General features: G+C 50.4%; 6 protein-coding genes across 6 annotated transcripts; 4 read left to right on the top strand and 2 right to left on the bottom strand.

Annotated features, from left to right (window-relative positions):
• Nucleotides 1-127: 127 nt before the first annotated feature.
• Pdw03_4281 (Major facilitator superfamily domain, general substrate transporter) lies at nt 128-1,672 on the top strand (the record flags this gene model as incomplete). Its single annotated transcript, XM_066100702.1, has 1 exon — nt 128-1,672. One exon carries the CDS (start codon nt 128-130, stop codon nt 1,670-1,672), a length of 1,545 nt encoding a protein of 514 aa, XP_065956102.1.
• Nucleotides 1,673-2,268: 596 nt separating this feature from the next.
• On the bottom strand, nt 2,269-2,703 carry Pdw03_4280 (uncharacterized protein; the record flags this gene model as incomplete). Its single annotated transcript, XM_014675832.1, has 1 exon — nt 2,269-2,703. The coding sequence occupies one exon, from the start codon at nt 2,701-2,703 to the stop codon at nt 2,269-2,271; it is 435 nt and encodes a 144-aa protein (XP_014531318.1).
• A 1,853-nt stretch (nt 2,704-4,556) lies between these two features.
• Nucleotides 4,557-5,510, top strand: Pdw03_4279 (Acetyltransferase, GNAT family; the record flags this gene model as incomplete). Its single annotated transcript, XM_014675833.1, has 3 exons — nt 4,557-4,673; nt 4,810-5,379; nt 5,433-5,510. 3 exons carry the CDS (start codon nt 4,557-4,559, stop codon nt 5,508-5,510), a joined length of 765 nt encoding a protein of 254 aa, XP_014531319.1.
• Nucleotides 5,511-5,924: 414 nt separating this feature from the next.
• Nucleotides 5,925-7,492, bottom strand: Pdw03_4278 (Zinc/iron permease; the record flags this gene model as incomplete). The annotated part of the gene is made up of 4 exons (XM_066100701.1): nt 5,925-6,710; nt 6,768-7,008; nt 7,067-7,210; nt 7,266-7,492. 4 exons carry the CDS (start codon nt 7,490-7,492, stop codon nt 5,925-5,927), a joined length of 1,398 nt encoding a protein of 465 aa, XP_065956101.1.
• A 706-nt stretch (nt 7,493-8,198) lies between these two features.
• Nucleotides 8,199-9,198, top strand: Pdw03_4277 (Antigen 1; the record flags this gene model as incomplete). The annotated part of the gene is made up of 3 exons (XM_014675835.2): nt 8,199-8,580; nt 8,636-9,105; nt 9,157-9,198. 3 exons carry the CDS (start codon nt 8,199-8,201, stop codon nt 9,196-9,198), a joined length of 894 nt encoding a protein of 297 aa, XP_014531321.2.
• Nucleotides 9,199-13,762: 4,564 nt separating this feature from the next.
• Nucleotides 13,763-16,922, top strand: Pdw03_4276 (Enamelin; the record flags this gene model as incomplete). Its single annotated transcript, XM_014675837.2, has 2 exons — nt 13,763-13,834; nt 13,887-16,922. The coding sequence occupies 2 exons, from the start codon at nt 13,763-13,765 to the stop codon at nt 16,920-16,922; spliced, it is 3,108 nt and encodes a 1,035-aa protein (XP_014531323.2).
• Between the last annotated feature and the right edge of the window lie 771 nt (nt 16,923-17,693).

Raw genomic sequence — 17,693 nt, 5'->3', positions numbered from 1 at the left:
TGGCCTCAGTTCTCCCTATACCGGCCACGTTTGCGTTGTCGCCCTGCATAAACTTGCGCTGGACCAAATCATGTTTCCAAAAAGATGCTTGGTTCTGCTGGCCTGCTCGACTCTCCTGCAGAGTGTCATGGCTGTCCCAGATATGCCGCAAGAGCAGCCCGGCCTTGAAGATCGTCGTCGAGAAGAGCGTGACTTTGGCTTGCAGGGGCGTCACAATCATCCTGGACTTGAGAGCTCGCTGCTTTCTGTATTGACCGAGGAGTTAGCTACGACACATGGCCCAAAGCCTGAGACCACTGCAGTTCCCGGCGGAGGAGACGGCACTACAGTCCCTGGTGTCCCTGGTGGTGGTGGTGGAGGAGGAGGAGGAGGAGGTGGCGGCGGTACTACAGTCCCTGGTGTCCCTGGTGGTGGTGGAGGAGGAGGAGGCGGCGGCGGCGGTACTACAGTCCCTGGAGTTCCCGGCGGAGGGGGCGGCACTACAATCCCTGGTGTCCCTGGTGGAGGCGGCGGCGGCAGCACTACAGTCCCTGGCGGAGGAGGCGGCACTACTGTCCCTGGCGTTCCCGGTGGAGGGGGTGGCACTACTATCCCTGGCGTCCCTGGCGTTCCTGGAGAAGGTACAACTGCTACCCCAACTGGCGGCGTTCCCACTGGTGGCATTGGAACTTCCCCGACTGGCGGTGCTACCACAACAACCGGACCTGCTCCTCCAACCACTGGAACCTCTCATCCGTCCTCCCCCGAAGTAGCAACCATACCTACTCCCACTACTAGTGAGCAGACAAGCACCACTCATACTTCTCCCACTGGCGGCGGTGGTGTGCCCACTTGCCCAGCTCCCAGCGTCATCACCGAAACCGTTGGACCAACGGCTTGCCCCACTCCTACCACTGTTGGACCAACAGCTTGCCCCACTCCTTCCACATCCAAGGAGACGACGGTGGTCCCGGTGACGGTCACTTGTCCTGTCGCTATAGTCAGCACCACTACCGTCACTGTTACATCTGGTCCAGGCTTAGGCACTGGATCAACGGGCTGTCCTTGCCCCATTGAAGGTCCTAGTGGAGTTACTGGAGGAGTGTCTTCAACTGGACCCCCAGCAGGCCCCCCAACAGGCCCCCCAACAGGCCCCCCGACTGGCCCCCCAACAGGCCCCCCAACAGGCCCCCCGACTGGCCCCCCAACTGGCCCCCCAACTGGCCCCCCGACTGGACCCCCGACTGGACCCCCGACTAGAACCCCGACTGGAACCCCAACTGGCAGCCCAACAGGCCCATCCACCAGAACCACCACCAACACCCTGACTCAGACTCAGACTCAGACCCGAACATCGACGCCTCTCATACCAACCACCACCAGGGAACGTACAAGCACCACAGGTTCACCCACCCCACCGGCTACCCTCGTTACTTTGCCCACAACATCTGTAAATGTGTCCCCTGGGACGCCAGGGGGGTCGCGTGTGACTCCACGAGCAGTCATAAACCCGGATGTTGTTCGCCGACAGATATTTAGCAACACGACAGCGACAGCCCTCTTCACTAATACGACCGTCGTCTCGAATGCCACGACTAGCGCAGTGAACATCACTCGCGTTGTGACTGAGACTGCCACAGAGCCTGCGCCCGCTTTCCTGCCTCGCTTTCATCGTGGACGGAATCGCGTTTAGATTGCTTGGCTAAATTGGGGAGAGTTGACTGAGATATTGGCTGGTTGTTTCCTTAATTAACGTTAGATCGGTTTGATTATTGTCAGCTTTGATAGTGTTTCTGATCGTTTAAGTTGTTTAATATATCTTGGTAGTAATATGATGTTGTTGGCGTTTGATGAATTGGCCAACTTGCCCATGGCCTTGGGATTTGTATCTTCTTCCAATAACGCAGGTGTCCCTAAGCAAACTTTCGCCACCAGATCGCCAACTCGAAGAGACCGGTAGGCATTTGAAGACTTGAAGCTTATGATTAGTTGCTTGTGATAGTTTACGACCCACTCCCTCGAATGCATCTAGTTGATGGAGCACGCTCGCCATAAAGTACATGTGACCAGCGCTTTTATTGAACGATGATAGACGGTACCTTGGAAGAAATCAGTTGGGCTCTTTGAGCAACAAGAAAAGAATTCTATATCATTGACTTGTCTTCCCAAAATCAAAACACAAATTGGAACACAGAAGCAGCAGCAAATGGACTCGAACCGAACATCCATCAAACCCCTGTCAGGCCTAGAGCTCCCATACTTGATTCCCGCCTCCCTAGAAGACCAAGCCTATCTATGACGGTGGCGACGTCGAAGTTGATTTTTCCGCTCAAACTCCTCCTCGACAGAAATCTCTTCGACATCTGGGTCCCATTGAGTCGGTTGTTGTAGAGCGGTAGGGATGCAGCTGATGAGATCATCGGCAACGTCTTCATCACTCTCCCGGTCGGTATGCTTTCTGAGAATCCTGATCGAGATTGGCACAACGAGCTCAAGATTACGGCACAACCGCTCAAACTGGGGGTCACGTTCCACAACCGCACTTGAGATCGCGAGACCGATTTCGCCCAGAATCTCCTCCTGTAAGGTGGAAATGACATCGTTGCGACGATGCGGTCCATGGCGTAGATAGTAGATTGCATCGTGCACACATGACAGAACGAAAATACGCCGCTCGTTGTAGGGATCATCGGCTAGGACGTGCTCAAGATCATGACGAGGCATCGTACGCGAATCTCAGACCGGTGACAGAGAAGCTGGGTGCAGTGTGGGAAGTATAGTCTGATGACGAGTCCTACACGAAAGAGTTGCAGATGACTGAATTGCCCACTGGTGCCGAATTCGGTGCGTTAGCTGTGATTGCTTGCGGGTAATGTTTGCATGAATATTTGGGAAGGTGGTCGGGGGGTGGGAGAGTTATTTATGCCTTTTATATGGAGTAGAATTGGCGCTGATTCGACTTCCTGGTTGATCAATTTGATAAAGGGAAGAAAAGGAATTTCGGAACCTTTGTGCTATTTCGGAAGACTCCTGCCTAGGTGGTTATGTTTCGTCAAGAATGAAACCATTCACCTTCGGCCTACTCATAAAGACCCTAGTTATCTCCTCTTCGAGAGAAAGTGGTCCATGGTAGGGGCTTGTAGTTGTAGGTTTTTGCTTTGAGGGTGGGAATTGATAGACGGGTTCACAGTTACATAGGAGTCGGAATATTAGAAGACTGGGCACAGCTCACAAAACCGTTGTAACTTTAATTCCACAACCTCTGCATAGACCTCTTGCTGAGAATACTCTCCTTTAGCACTTTCATCATATTTTATGCGTACGTCAAATAGATGGACTCGATCAATAAAGAGAAAGTACAAAGGGTAGGGCATGGGGTGATCATATGTCAAACAAAGAATGAACTACCAGGCAGGTACAAAAACCTGTGCGTGTGAAGACTCTGGTTCATATATTCATTGTCTTCTCCCGAAGAGTTGATAGATATGACTGATCTGCTGAGTCGATCAATAGAAAACTTGACTGTGGTTCAAACCTATTCTGTATCACTTTCTCAGTGGCCCCCTCAGGACCCATTTTGCTTTTTCAAACTAGGTGATGCCAAGTTCTAGTATACCCTGGATGGTACCGGCATCATTGTAGACCTGTATCTCTCTCGTCTGGTGGAGGCATCTCTGCTCCAATCTTCCCTGGGGGTTTACCCAGTTTATGATCGCCAAGATTCGGACTCATTTTCCGTCGGGGCTGTAGACAATATGATTGCTCGAAACGGTGCCTGATACTGGAGGAATCAAATCAACTACAATTAACTACACCCTACGACATTTTTAAATCACAATCAGATCAACTGACTACGTGACTTTAAAAGTGATCTCTTACCAGTTCTACGCCCCACAATCACTGGAGCCAATGACGCAACGACCTGCCTAATTGGGATTCGCTTTTGGATGTGAATCTCATCCAATCCGAGCTCATCCCCCGCGTTCCGGTGTGAGATCGACAATTTTCATGATTTGAGGTATTCAAACATACCCATGGTGTACTCTGTGCATGCTAGAACGATCCAGCCATGTGATCTGTCTTAAAACTCGTCTCGCTGCGGTTTCTGCCCCACGGCGGTCTGGAGAGACCCTCTGGTTGCACTCTGCGTGTTCCGGGTGGAGCTTCCCAGAAAGGCTAGTGACACGCTGGAACATTGGAAGAGGGTGAGATAAGCAGGACAATCAAGTGGCCCCCGATCATCAAGCGATATGAGCTCCGTTCCGTAGCCCAGAGTGACTTTCTCTACAACATATTTCCTCGATTGCGGACACCTCTGCCATCAACAACGATTTCGCTTCCCTTTCTCCTGCATCTACGTGTGGACCATCACCACTTCAATTCTTCTTAGATGGCGGTTGTCTTTATCTCTCACTGTCCCCAACGGCTTCATTGGCATTCTTATACTATATCTCTGTGTCAAGCTATCCGCAGAGCCAGTAGAAAAAGTACCCCGGACGTCTAAACCCGTTCGCTAAAACAGTTGTCGCTGTTCCCAAAAAAAAGAAAACGTAGTCACAAGCCAAAAACAAGGAACAATGTCAATCGAAATCGTCCCGCTGACTCAGACCGACATATCTGGGGCTGTAGACTGTGTGCAGAAAGCGTTCGCCAACGATCCCTATTTTCGCTGGGCATTTGATGATCCATCAAAGGTATGAATGATTTTTTTTTTCCCCCGCAAGAAGGATCTCCGACGATTTCATTGTGGCCTGGAGAAAGACTTGCGAAAAAGAAAAGGGGAAACAAAACGAAGTGGATATCGAATCAAGTAATAACAGGGTCGGGCAGTTTAACATCCAACGCAACGCAGCTTCCCTCGCCGCGCATCTCCAATATGGAATCAACTGCAGCTGCCCCATTTCAGTCGCCAAGATCACTCGCGCCGCAAATGAAAGCAAGCGCGATGACGACGTCCGCCTACCAGCCGGCACTGTGGTCGGTGTTGCCTGGTGGTACTCGCCACAGGCACCTTCCATGACACAGACATGGTCTGTGTGGGCACAGGACTGGCTTCTTTCCTTCCGCCAACTAATGAACAATATCCGCTTCCGTGGTCGTGGTGGGCTGAATGTGCACCGGTATTGGATTTGGAAGCAAGTGCAGCAAACTGCGCACGAAGCCATCTGGCAGGATCCCCGCGGGTACTATTTTTGCAATGTCGTCTGTGTTGATTCAGAGGCGCGTGGGATGGGAGTGGGAAAGCAGCTCATGGAGAATGTCCTGGAGAAGGCCGATCGGGAGAATGTACCGTGCTACCTGGAGAGCTCCAAGGGATATCCAAACGTGGGTATCTATGAAAGAATGGGCTTTGAATTGGTCCAGGAGATTGAATGCGTGGATGGAGGGGACGTCTGCAAGGTATGCCTCTCTTGGCTGGGATGTTTCCTCTTAAATGACTGACGTACACCCAGTTATATTGCATGATTCGCAACCCCAAGTCCAAGGAGTTAGGCTGTGATGAATTCTCCAACACTGATACCGTTCATTAACGCAGATGTACAGGGATCTTGAGTAACGTGCATGGCTTGATTATTAGCAGTTTGAATCGCAAGCATTTCGGTAACTGTCATCGTTGATTTAACAGTGTGCGCGAGATGGAAATAATCGAGTGTAGCTTTTCTGAGCTCACAGTCAATTTCTTATATAATCGGTATCTCTCTCTCTTTAACCTTCTGATGAATCTACTGCATATCAGAAGAGAACACTTCTACGCGTCACTCGACCCTGTCGATAAACGCCCGCGAAGTGGCAACCTGGAATTCAGATTGAACACGGAGCATCGAGAGTGAAAAGGCCTCGTGAGCTGCTTACAATATCCGAAGTCTCAGTCTTCAGGATCGCGTTACTATGTATGGATGAAATACATCCTTGAAAGGAGACAGGTGGCCATGACGCTCTCATGATCAGGCCCATTTTCCTAGTACTCCCATCAACACCAGCCCACTGACCAAGGAAATGCCACCGGTGAAAACTTTTCTTGGCTTTGCATCCAACATTTCACCTCCTTCAATGACCCAGTCACGCGCCCACATATCAACAACACCAACCCACACCAGAATACCAGCAGATAGCGCGTCCAATGTTCCTAGTGCGATCAAAGTGCTCCTTGAGTTACCATTGAAGGTGTGAAGTACACCAAGCCCAATAGCCATGCCAATGGGGGTGATCAGGGAAAATGCCGCCGCCATAGACGCCTTCGAAGGGAATATAGCCCCCGGTAGGATTGCAATACGAGCGCCGAGTGCTAACCCTTCAAAGAATTGATGGAACACAATCACCACCAGCAGCGTCTTGTAAAATGAGTCCCCAGCAACGACAAGGGTGAGGCCGATCAAGATACTGTGGAAGAGTATACCTGCCTCCATGACCATGACCGCAAATTTGCCGTCGGGTCCGGCAAGATCAAATGAGCCGTGGCTGTGCCCAAGACCAGCCACCGTGGGCTGTTGCTGTTGGTCCGAAGAGTGGTCACTCTGCCCCTTCCGTTGTGTTTGTTGAGAATCGAACTCGGACGGGATAGTTTCTGCGGAGTGATTCTTGCTGTTGCGAGCAACAACAATCCTGTGGCTAATGTACTCCAGCAAGAAAGCAATGAAGATGCCCGCCACGACTACCGCGGAGGTAGTCGCTTCGTACTCGAGTTCTCCCAAACACTCGTTGGTAAACATGAGGCTTGCATGTGTGTATAGCTTGGGAAAGAAGTCAGCAAGGGGTGTATATCTTCAGGGCGGAGATTGCTTACTTACATGGATGAAACCCGTGGCGATGATGATGCCAGTTCCGAATTGTTTGATGACGGTCGCGACCACCTCATTAATAGAAGCAAATGGAAGTTTCATCAGGAGAATAGGGGCAAAGACACCGATGGAACTGGTGACAAGGACAACGAACAATGTGCCAATTCTCAGGGGGATGTCGTAGTCTCTGGCTTTGAGACCACAAGACGGAGCATTGTGTCCCTCTGATTGACCTTCACCCACGCAGTGTCTAGAATGGCCAAAGTCAATAACGCACCATGTTAGAGAAAGGAAACTGGTCAGCTTACTCGACGCCAGCATGAAAGTGACAGTTTTGTTTGGCTTCGCTGGAGGCTTCCTCATGGTCATGTTCACCGTGACTGTCCTCGGTCTCGGCTTCCGTTTCTTCTCCTTGAATTAGGACATCGTTTCCATCTTCGTCAATGCAATATCTTCAAATTTGGTAGGTAAGCCTATTGTCACAAAGATGCGTACCTGCGGACTTACGACTGGCTTCCGTGAGAGTGACACCCAGTGTATTGTGCTGGTACTCCGGTTGTCGGGGTGGATGTGGCCGAAACTAAAACTTCGTGGCCTTCTCCATCAATACAGTAAATGCTGGAGCCATGAGTATGACAACCGGTTATCGACGATGTCTGTGCTGATGTTGTTGCCGTGGCTGCATGTACCCTGGCAATGCTCAGTGATAGAAGGAAAGATGTGAAGATGAGCATGATGAGGCTGGTGCTCTCCCCTTTCGCAAATGAAAAAGATGTGATTGATTTTTGGAATTAGGGTTGATGCAATAAAAATGCCACAAGGGAGGAGTTTTCAACTACTAGATACTGGGAGCAGTGCTCTCTAAAAGGCCGCTGGGTATATAGAGGAAGAATCATACATAGGCGTCTCACCCCCAAGGTTCTCATTGCCAAGCGGAAGACCTTTCCACCCTTTCGCCAAGAGCAGGCCTGAACTTTCAATTCAGATGTTCTCCGGAGAATATCGCCTACACAAATTCTTGTGCTCCCAAGGTACTCCCGCCCAAGCACCTTGGCGACCCTCCGCCGAGCCTTTGTCTTGGCATAAATTTGAGATTTTCCGCGCTGATTGCTGGAGACGAAAATTTTTTCGCGAGAGAGTTGATGGAAGACGCTCTCAAGGTCCCCTCTTCGCAAGTTGTATGATCCCTAGACCGAGAAAGATGGAGAAAACATCCCGCTTTCTCTCCTGGGTCTTTGCATGGATTGGATTATCCGCAGATGCCGCGAAGATGAGCACAACAAGAGCCACACTTGGCAAACGGCTGAGAAAAACTAAAATCACCGTGTGTAGAAGCCTTGAAAACCTCGTCGAAACGATATAAAGCTGCTCCTACCGCGGTTGTCAATTTGCTTTCGTAGTTCTCAAGCAATCAAGCAATCTGCCTCGGTCATCCCCAAAATGCTTCTGTTCAACCTCATTCTCTCTGCAGCAATTGCTGCTGCTCTTCCCACCCCCGAGAGCTCGGAAGGCAATAAATCTCAACCCTTCTCTCATGCCCAACCTTGGAATGCCGGCGCTGTGAATCAATTTCCTATCCATTCAAGCTGCAATGCAACCCAGCGTCGCCAGATCGAGCAGGGTCTCAATGAGACCATTACTCTCGCTTCGCATGCTCAGGATCATATCTTGAGATGGAAGAATGAGAGTGAGATCTACAGGAAGTACTTCGGTGACCGACCAACCATGGAAGCCCTCGGTGCGTTTGACGTCGTCGTCAACGGGGACAAGAACGACATTTTGTTTCGATGTGACAACCCGGATGGAAATTGTGCCAATGAAGGTAACGTTCATTTCCCTATGTGAGAGATATTATGCCAACTTTCTCAACCAAATAGGCTGGGCCGGACACTGGCGAGGCGAAAATGCTACGGGTGAGACAGTCATCTGTGACCTGAGCTACGAAACTCGTCGTTCTCTCTCCACCATGTGCGGTCTTGGATATACAGTCTCGGAATCTGAGACCAACACGTTCTGGGCCGCTGATCTCCTGCACCGCTTGTATCATGTTCCTGCATTTGGACAGAAATGGATCGACCATTTTGCAGACGGATATGAAGAGGTTATCGACCAGGCAAAGACAAATGCGACGCTGTCAACGCATGACTCGGAGACCCTTCAGTATTTTGCACTGGAGGTATATGCTTTCGATATCGCTGTGCCGGGAACTGGCTGTCCAGGTGTCCAACATGAGCATGATCACGAGGAGTCTCACGCTGATCAAACCACATCCGAGGCTGCGACTAGTCAGCCAACTCCGAGTGCAACAAATACCGATGCTCCTTCGACAACCCTTGAAGTACCTGCGGTGAGTCGCTCTATGAGTTGCACTGTTGTGATTGGAAACTGATTTGAATAGAATTGCCATACCCATGACGGAGGCGAGCTCCATTGCACTTGAGGATTCATCCTATCGAAAGGGCAAAAAAATGCCCACTCAGAAAATCGAGACAAATGTCAAACATTGACGAGATGAGAACTCTAGGGTGAAGGCAATTGATGGGGTAATTGACAGCAGGAGAGAGTGTGGAAAGAGGGGTCCTATTTGGCCCAAGGCACCATCCTTAACAGATTTAGAGCATACGATGATCTATATTATTACTGAACTAATTTGCTGTTATTGTTATTTATATATTTGAATTCGGCAATCTTCAACTTCTATCGTCTGTATTGGGGGTTCTCGTGGTCTTGTTTGGCCTTTACCAAACCGGATCCAGGGGTAACGATCTTTTGCCATCTTCCCGTAAACTTCGCCCTTGTCCCTTCCTTCATAGTGTATACCAGTTATTGATATGGATCATTTCTTTCAGTGCACACACATTTTTATGTTAGTTACCTCATTCTTTCAGGATGAACATCGCATCTCATGGTACTCCCCGCCAACAGCTCCGTATTGTAATTCCTCCCTATGAATAGTGAGAACAAATTGTGCTACTTTACTGTGGACTGAGATGATTTTACTGTGTTGAAATCATTCGATTTTCTTTTTAAGTTGACTCGGGGAACCACCCTAGTGGACTAATTTCCATGTCGCGATAATCCTAAGGTTGAGGATAGTCTAGTTCTAGAGACTTGGGACGCTATAAGAAAAACAACGCAGTCCAACATTTATGGTAGGAATGGCTTAGTAGTAAATTAAGGGCAAAGCTAAGTTGCATCCTGAGGTCGCTATCAGGCACTGGCTAGCTTGATCAGTGAGGTATACGTCGCTGGTGTTACTTCGAACATTTGCTTGGTGTGTGAAATCCCATGGTTAAATGTAGCAGGCAGAGTAAATTCGAATTGGAAGATCAACCGGTCGATCTATGTAGCTTTCCATTATCTGTTCACATGGTCCAGAATGATGATGGTGGAATATATATTCTTGAGGATTCGAGCGCTGTCGAAAGGCAATTCGAGATTCCCAGGTTGAACCAATGAATGGATCTATGTATACAGGTACTACTTCCCCCAAGTCTCAGATGATCTTGAGACGCATTTATGTTGGCTACAGATGTGTTTTGTCGACGAATTTTGGTCGATATTTGTGCAAAGAACTACGTCAAGATATATCATTCTGGGTTCGATAATTTGGCTACAACGAACGTACTATCACGGAGAAGCACTTATGCAAAAGAACCCCAACGTGTAATTTCTATATTTCCGTCAAGAACATATATTTAGCTAGGTAATCAAATCAGCTGTGTTCCAACCAATTTTTAGCTTCCAGATATCCTGTAGTCGCGTGCAAGTACATCGACTCAACTATACGACACAATCTCGCCTAGAGTTTAGAAAACTAGATCGTGATCATCAATCGCTATGGTTGGTGCTACCGTCTCTACTGGAGTAAGCTTTGCCAGCGTGGATTGTGCAATGTCGTGCAATGTCGTGCAGCTTGCAACCGACTCTTCATTTTCGACATGTGACCTACATACGACCTACGACCTGTGGACTATGTTCAGATGGAATTGTTGAGAAACCCCGATTTCAAACATACCCCTGTCGTCCCATGAGCTACTATACCGAGATTTACTCCGTACTCCGTACCGCACAACAGATTGTCTTCATGTGCGAGGGTAAAATCTACCTACTAAAGTGGGAGACAGGGTTACATGCTGAGACTCTCTGGAGAAGGGACGTGGAACAGGGGAGCATAAGATCGACCGATAAGAATGCAGTCCAAGCAAAGGTCTACCAATACTAGGGTTGCTTTTGCTGCAGGAGAAGAAGATCAGTTAAATTGGAAAGGGCGTGAGAATGCTCAGGGGGGCACAATGTCCCAATCTAGGGGTGAAGGACAGCCCTTGAGCCAATGAAGGCCTTGCATCCCTGGAGAAATACTGAGTTTCACTACCGTGTGTTTCTGAATGTCCTAACAACATAGGACCCCTTTTTCAGAAAATCCAGACTCTGTTGTTGCTGCGAAGTTGCCCCAAAACCGCCCGGGTGCGCTTCGAGAGGAAACCACCACTCATTCCATTTTTTGATATCAAACGATTAGTTTGACCGGCACACGTTAGCCCCTCCACTATTTTGATATAACTATATTTATAACTGTGATCAATTCGAGTGATGAAACTACCGCGGTCCGCCTGGACTTGGAGCGCATTCCAGGTTGATACGGCATTGTTTATGTACGGTGGTGTCTCAACAGTCACCATTCCCGTTGAGGCAATCATAGCACCAGCACCAAAGGTCAAAGAGCCACGCCCTGTGCAACGATCCAAGTCCAAGCGAAAAAGTCTCAAGAGGTCACTCTCCAAGATCTTTTGATCTGGGAACTCCCTACCCTCCCTTCCAGTTACATCGGCACGTCGCTATGAGTTTACACGGACTCGGGGTGATTGGGGCTCAGGTGGCTGAATCGATCAAATCCAACGGCGAGAAAATCCCAACGTCCACGGTCGCGCCCCCAAGGTGTTCTATTACATCTTCGCCTGGGGCTCACAGCCAGGAGTTTGATCCATGGATCGGGGCAAAGCCATGCTCGCCTTTCTATCCTCATTCAAGTCCAACTATCTCGTACGAACAACTCACCTTCGAAACGAAGAATGCCAATCGGAGCAGCCATCTAAGAGACTTGGAAAGTCTGGGCCCATACGCGAGCTTCCGAACCGATAGTCCTCGAAGATCGAAGTTGTGGGAGGAAGAGAACAAACCATTGACCTGGTTGCAGAACTTGAGTAAGAAACAACGGATGGCATTAAAGGCAGTTGTGGCTGTGGTGACAGTGGGGACTATGATTGCGATTGCATTGGGCATCACTGCAGCGGTGGGAGGAGCAGGTTGGAAAGCCAGCGCCGGAAGAACGGCAGCTGGGGGATAAGTGAGTTCATCGAGTTTCTTTCACCCACTAGCTTCGGATTTCACGCTAATGGGACGTGCAAAGCTTTGGTTACTGTTGAACCAATTTTGATTCAGAGCAACGAGCAGCCCCACCCTCCCCGATTCGTTATGATTCATATCATCAACTCCTCTGACTCCAGTTGGGTCATCCTATTTATCTCTTCTTTCTCTTTGGAGATGCGGTGGAAAGATGAAGTTTAGAAGGAGGGATAAATCGTTATTCTTAAGTGGAAGTTATCTCACTGGTCCATAGCAGTATTAGGTCACATTTCTGATTGGTCAAGATCGCACGGATATTGAAGTAGACATGCTGCTGCCTGGAACTGCTGTATCATATCCTAAGCTATTGTTTCCCCCCCCTGCGCGTCTAAATACCATTGTGGATGAGGTGTGTGTGAGAGCCTGAAAATGCAGGCCAAAACGTAGTTAACCTGGTCGGACCGAATGCAGCCCCGAGAGGAAATTTGTAAATCCGCCCCCGGACCCCACTGGTGGTATAAAAGACTGCAAACTTTTCGACCACTTCTTCCGTTTTTTTTTCTTTTTCATCGAAAAAAAGCAACTGAGCCTGCCACGACCATTGTCCTGTCTTACGACAACCCTACGACGATGTGTTGCCTTCGGTCCTACGGACTTCGGTCTTACGGGACTGATCGGCTCAGGAGATAAATGATCCTCGATAGGAAGTTCGTTTCTCCTCTGTGTCCTCTTCAGTGAGGGCGGTGGGATTTGAATGTCGAAGACGGGACACATTCCTTTACCTACAACTCTCTTGTAGTTGTGAGTAAGAGTAGCGATTGAAGTATGGATTCAGGATCGTCTCTAGTAGTATGAGTAAATATTGAGATATTATCAGTACGGGGTAAAACCCTGCATAAATGCTACTGGACTCATGCTTCACTGCGCAGCATTTTGTCGTGCCGTGGACGATCTAGTTAGTGCTATGCATGAGTAGCCATTCCGATCTAGGTCATTGATTGAGATTACCGGGCATCCCATGCATGGTCCATGCTTTTCGCGCACAAAAATATTCAGGCTCAGCCCAATCCAACTGAGGGTCAGTACCAAGATCTTCCATACTTGAGGATCGCACATGACAATGGTATCACTTCTGAACAACTTGTAAAAATTTGTCACGAAATGTCCTACCACATAGGGTCAGCCAAGGGGCTTCCTTGACCTCTGAATGCTGCCGTTCCTGCCCGGGTAGTGATCTATCCCTCTCATCCCGCGGAATGCAACATCACCACCTTTCTAGGGATTCCAGGGCAGCTGTTTACGATCCGACCAGGATCGAGGGGCGTTTTTTACACCTGTTGGAGTTGTTAATTCCATTCTTGGCAACATTCTAACAGTGTTACCCACTGCTTGGCCTCGTGTCAAGGTGTAGTCCTTGTTGATGCAATACATTCCCGCCTGCCTATTGAGCTGGCGATCATGAACGCGAAGAAACTATTAAGGTCTGAACATTTCCTCAAGCTTTGTAAATTACTATTCACTGTTCCAAGACAGAAGATTCTATCCATTGAGCCATTCTTTCTTCCTCCTCCCGTAGCACACGCTTCCAGTCACTCTTTTAACACCTACGCCCAGCACCACTCGTCTTTTTACAGTAGAAACACTCTAGCATCGCAGCTATGAAGGGCTTCATCGGTGGAATCCCTGTGGCACTGCTGGCAGTTGCTGCCCAGGCTAAGTTTGCTGAACGTGTATGTCATATTCCTTTCAATGTTTTGGGACTTGAGCTAACCCATGGTGCAGCAGGAGCATGACTTCCACCCCCAGGCTGGTGGTACCGCCATCGGAGGGCCTTCCGGAAATGATGACGATGGGTTCGTTAGTCCATACTCCGCCAGCATCCAAACTGAGACGCACGTCAACCAGTGGAACAAGGATGACCACTCTATCAAGCTGAAGCACACGGATGTGTACCCTGCCCCCCCGGTTCTGCCTGTGCCATTTGAGCACCGCCGCCCTCAAGGGCCACAGGAGGGACCTTTCGAAAAAAGAAAGCGCAGTGCCCCAGGTGGCACTGCCATCGGTGGCCCCTCCGGAGACGATGAGGGCCAAAGCTTTGAGCTGTCTGTGACGGGTGTCTTCGACACAGAGGTCCACGATGAGAACCAAGATGATCACTCCATCGATCTCAAGGAAAAGAACATATACCCTGCTGCTCCCGTCGTTGTGCACCCTCCCCCCCACTTTGGTGGACCCCCTCGTGGCGGCTACCGTGGACCTGCTGGCTCGCCATCGGCTGGCTTCAACGCCCCAAGCCAGGGCTACGAGAAGCGATTTGGTCCCCACGCAGGTGGAACTGCCATTGGTGGTCCTTCAGGCAATGACGGCGGACAGAGCTTCAGTCTTTCCACCAGCATCGAGACTTCCGCAGATGTTCACGAGCATAACGAAGATGATCACTCCATCGGTCTGACCCATGAGGATGTCTACCCTTATCCTCATGCCCATTCCTTTTCTCCATTCCGTCGTTCAGAAAATCACGGCCCTCCTGGCCATGGCGGCGCTCCGCCCGCTGGTCACTTTGAGCCTCACCCAGAGCCCCATTACGAGCCTCACACTGAGGCGCACTATGAGCCTCATAACGAGCCACACTACGAGCCTCACCCTGAGCCTCACTTCGAGAACCACCCCGAGCCTCACTTTGAGAATCACCCGGAGCCTCATTACGCGCCTCACTATAGCCCTACCTACGAGCCCCACTACGAGCCGCACACTACATTTGAACACGAGCTCACCTCGTTGAAGAACAACAACAATGGCCCTTCGGCTGGGAGCATTGTCTTTGGTCGCAGAGGATTCCCCGCCGGCCCTGGCCCTCACGTTGAGCCTCACCCCGAGCCTCACTTCGAGCCTCACTCTGAGACGCACTTTGAGCCTCACCCCGAGCCTCACTTCGAGCCTCACTCTGAGACGCACATTGAGCCTCACCCTGAGCCTCACTTCGAGCCTCACCCGGAGCCTCACTTTGAGAACCACCCCGAACCTCACTTTGAAAATCACCCCGAGCCCCACTACGCGCCCAACTACAGCCCTATCTACGAGCCTCACTACGAGCCGCACACCAAATTGGAGTCTGAGATCACTTCGTTGAAAGACAACAACAACGGCCCTTCGGCTGGGAGCATTGTCTTTGGTCGCAGAGGATTCCCCGCCAGCCCTGGCCCTCACGTTGAGCCTCACCCCGAGCCTCACTTCGAGCCTCACTCTGGGACGCACTTTGAGCCTCACCCCGAGCCTCACTTCGAGCCTCACTCTGAGACGCACTTTGAGCCTCACCCAGAGCCCCATTACGCGCCTCACCCCGAGCCTCACTTCGAGAGCAACCCCGAACCTCATTTTGAGAACCACCCCGAGCCTCACTATGACCCACACTACAGTCCTAGCTACACGCCACACTACGAGCCACACACTACCTTCGATTCCGAGATCACATCATTGAAGAACAACAACAATGGTCCTGCTGCTGGAAGCATCACGTTTCGTCGCCGCGCATATGCCCCTACCCGCGACGCTGACATTGGTGGTGGCACTGCTATTGGAGGTCCGTCAGGTGATGACGATGGTAGCGCCTTCTCTGCTCCCACCGACGTTGATGTTACCAACGATGTGGATGAGCACAATGAAGACAACCATGCCATCACGGGCGATTTCACCCATGTGCACCCTGACGGCCCAGCCGAATACTCTGGAGAGGATCAGGTCGAGGGCCCTCAATGCGCTGCGCAGACTCAGGATGTCGTCCACACTGTGACCAAGACCCAATACAAAACTGCCGAGGCGACCCATGTGGTCTATCAGTCGGCTCCTGTCGTTGAAGCCAATCTGATTCCCGGCGACGCCCACGACCCCGAATTTGTCGGCGCAGACGCCTACGCTCCCCCAGCTCCTGCTCGTTCTAGCGCCTCTCCTGAGAACCCCATGTACCGAGCTCCTACTACCAATAACCTGAACCCTACACATGTGCCGATGGCCGCCCCGTCTTCTGGAAGCAGCGCTGCCTACGCAAATTATCCCAAACCCTCCCCCGGTACTAATTCCTTCGGGGACTACGCTCAGCCTTCCACCGGGGCCTATCCTTCCGCGGACTACGCTCAGCCCTCCACTGGGGCCAATCCTTCTGCGGACTACGCTCAGCCTTCCACTGGGGCCAATCCTTCTGCGGACTACGCTCAGCCCTCCACTGGGGCCAATCCTTTCGCGGACTACGCTCAGCCCTCCACTGGGGCCAATCCTTTCGCGGACTACGCTCAGCCTTCCACTGGGGCCAATCCTTTCGCGGACTACGCTCAGCCCTCCACTGGGGCCAATCCTTCTGCGGACTACGCTCGGCCTTCCACTGGGGCCAATCCCTCCGCGGACTACGCTCAGCCTTCCACTGGGGCCAATCCTTTCGCGGACTACGCTCAGCCTTCCACTGGGGCCAATCCTTCCGCGGACTACGCTAAGCCTTCAACTGGCGCAGACCCCTTCGCCAGCTATTCGCAGTCCTCCGCTGGCGCTGATCCTTTCACTCCCCAGCGCCCCTCGTACTCCCAGATCCCTGTGCATGTGCCCAATGCTACCCCTGTCCCCTCTGGCGGCTTCTCGAAGGCTGGTCCTAGCAGCATTGGCAAGATAAACCCCACTGGAGTTTCCCCCGAGCAGAATATTTATCCCTCCTCTTCGGCCTCTGCATTTGCATCTCATGGAATCATGTTCGAAGGTGATGCCGCCCGTCTGTCAGGCGGAATTGTCTCTGTCGTCGCTGCTGTCATTGGCGTCCTTGCTTTTATTATATAGAAGATTCCTCATCAGATCTAGGAGTCTGGATCATCATTCGCTTCTTGTCCGTCGATGTGGTCCTTTACCTTTGTGTTTTCCCAACCCGTTCTTTCCGCACAACGTTTCTGGATTTTTCTCATCTGTCTTAATTTGAATGCCCAATGTTCCCCAAAGGAAATAGTAATCTCACTTTTCAAAGACTTTGATACGGTCTTTCGAAGCTGTTCTGTCTTCGCAATTGTAGAATCTTACAAAATGCCAGAGAAAAACCACTACTCTTGGCCTTTTCCCTCGCACAATCGAGAATTATCAAACATTAGTCCAACACTCCACTTTAATACAGACCTCATTTGCGGCTCATGATCCCGAACATCTAGACTCCAGCAAGGTGGCCAGAACACTTTAATGGCAAGTAGGCATTTGGTTTCGCCACTGCGAATCCTCAAGCTCTTTGACAGCAAAACCTGAATGTAATTCAAGTGACGGACTTTCAATATCCAACAAATTTTGGTTTTGCACCTGAACTGAAGGCATCCTATCAATTTTCTTAATGTATGTGTTCTATGTGCTTGATATCAACAACCAATCAATATCATGTGATATCATTGCCCATCATCTCTACACAACGTCTCAACGTTGTGACATCAGTACCAGTCAAACAGGACTAGAGCCCCAGCTGAATATAAGAGAGTGCCAGTTTAGTGTGGTCTCACTGGATCCAAGCACGCTGGCTCAACCCACATTCTTCAATCATCACTCATTATCTCAACTTTCACAAGAAATTAATCC

The sequence above is a fragment of the Penicillium digitatum genome, chromosome 1, assembly GCF_016767815.1.
Source record: "Penicillium digitatum chromosome 1, complete sequence".
Lineage (NCBI taxonomy): Eukaryota > Fungi > Ascomycota > Eurotiomycetes > Eurotiales > Aspergillaceae > Penicillium > Penicillium digitatum.
Note: the sequence above shows the minus strand (reverse complement) of the source record. Positions and strands in the feature narration are given on the sequence as shown.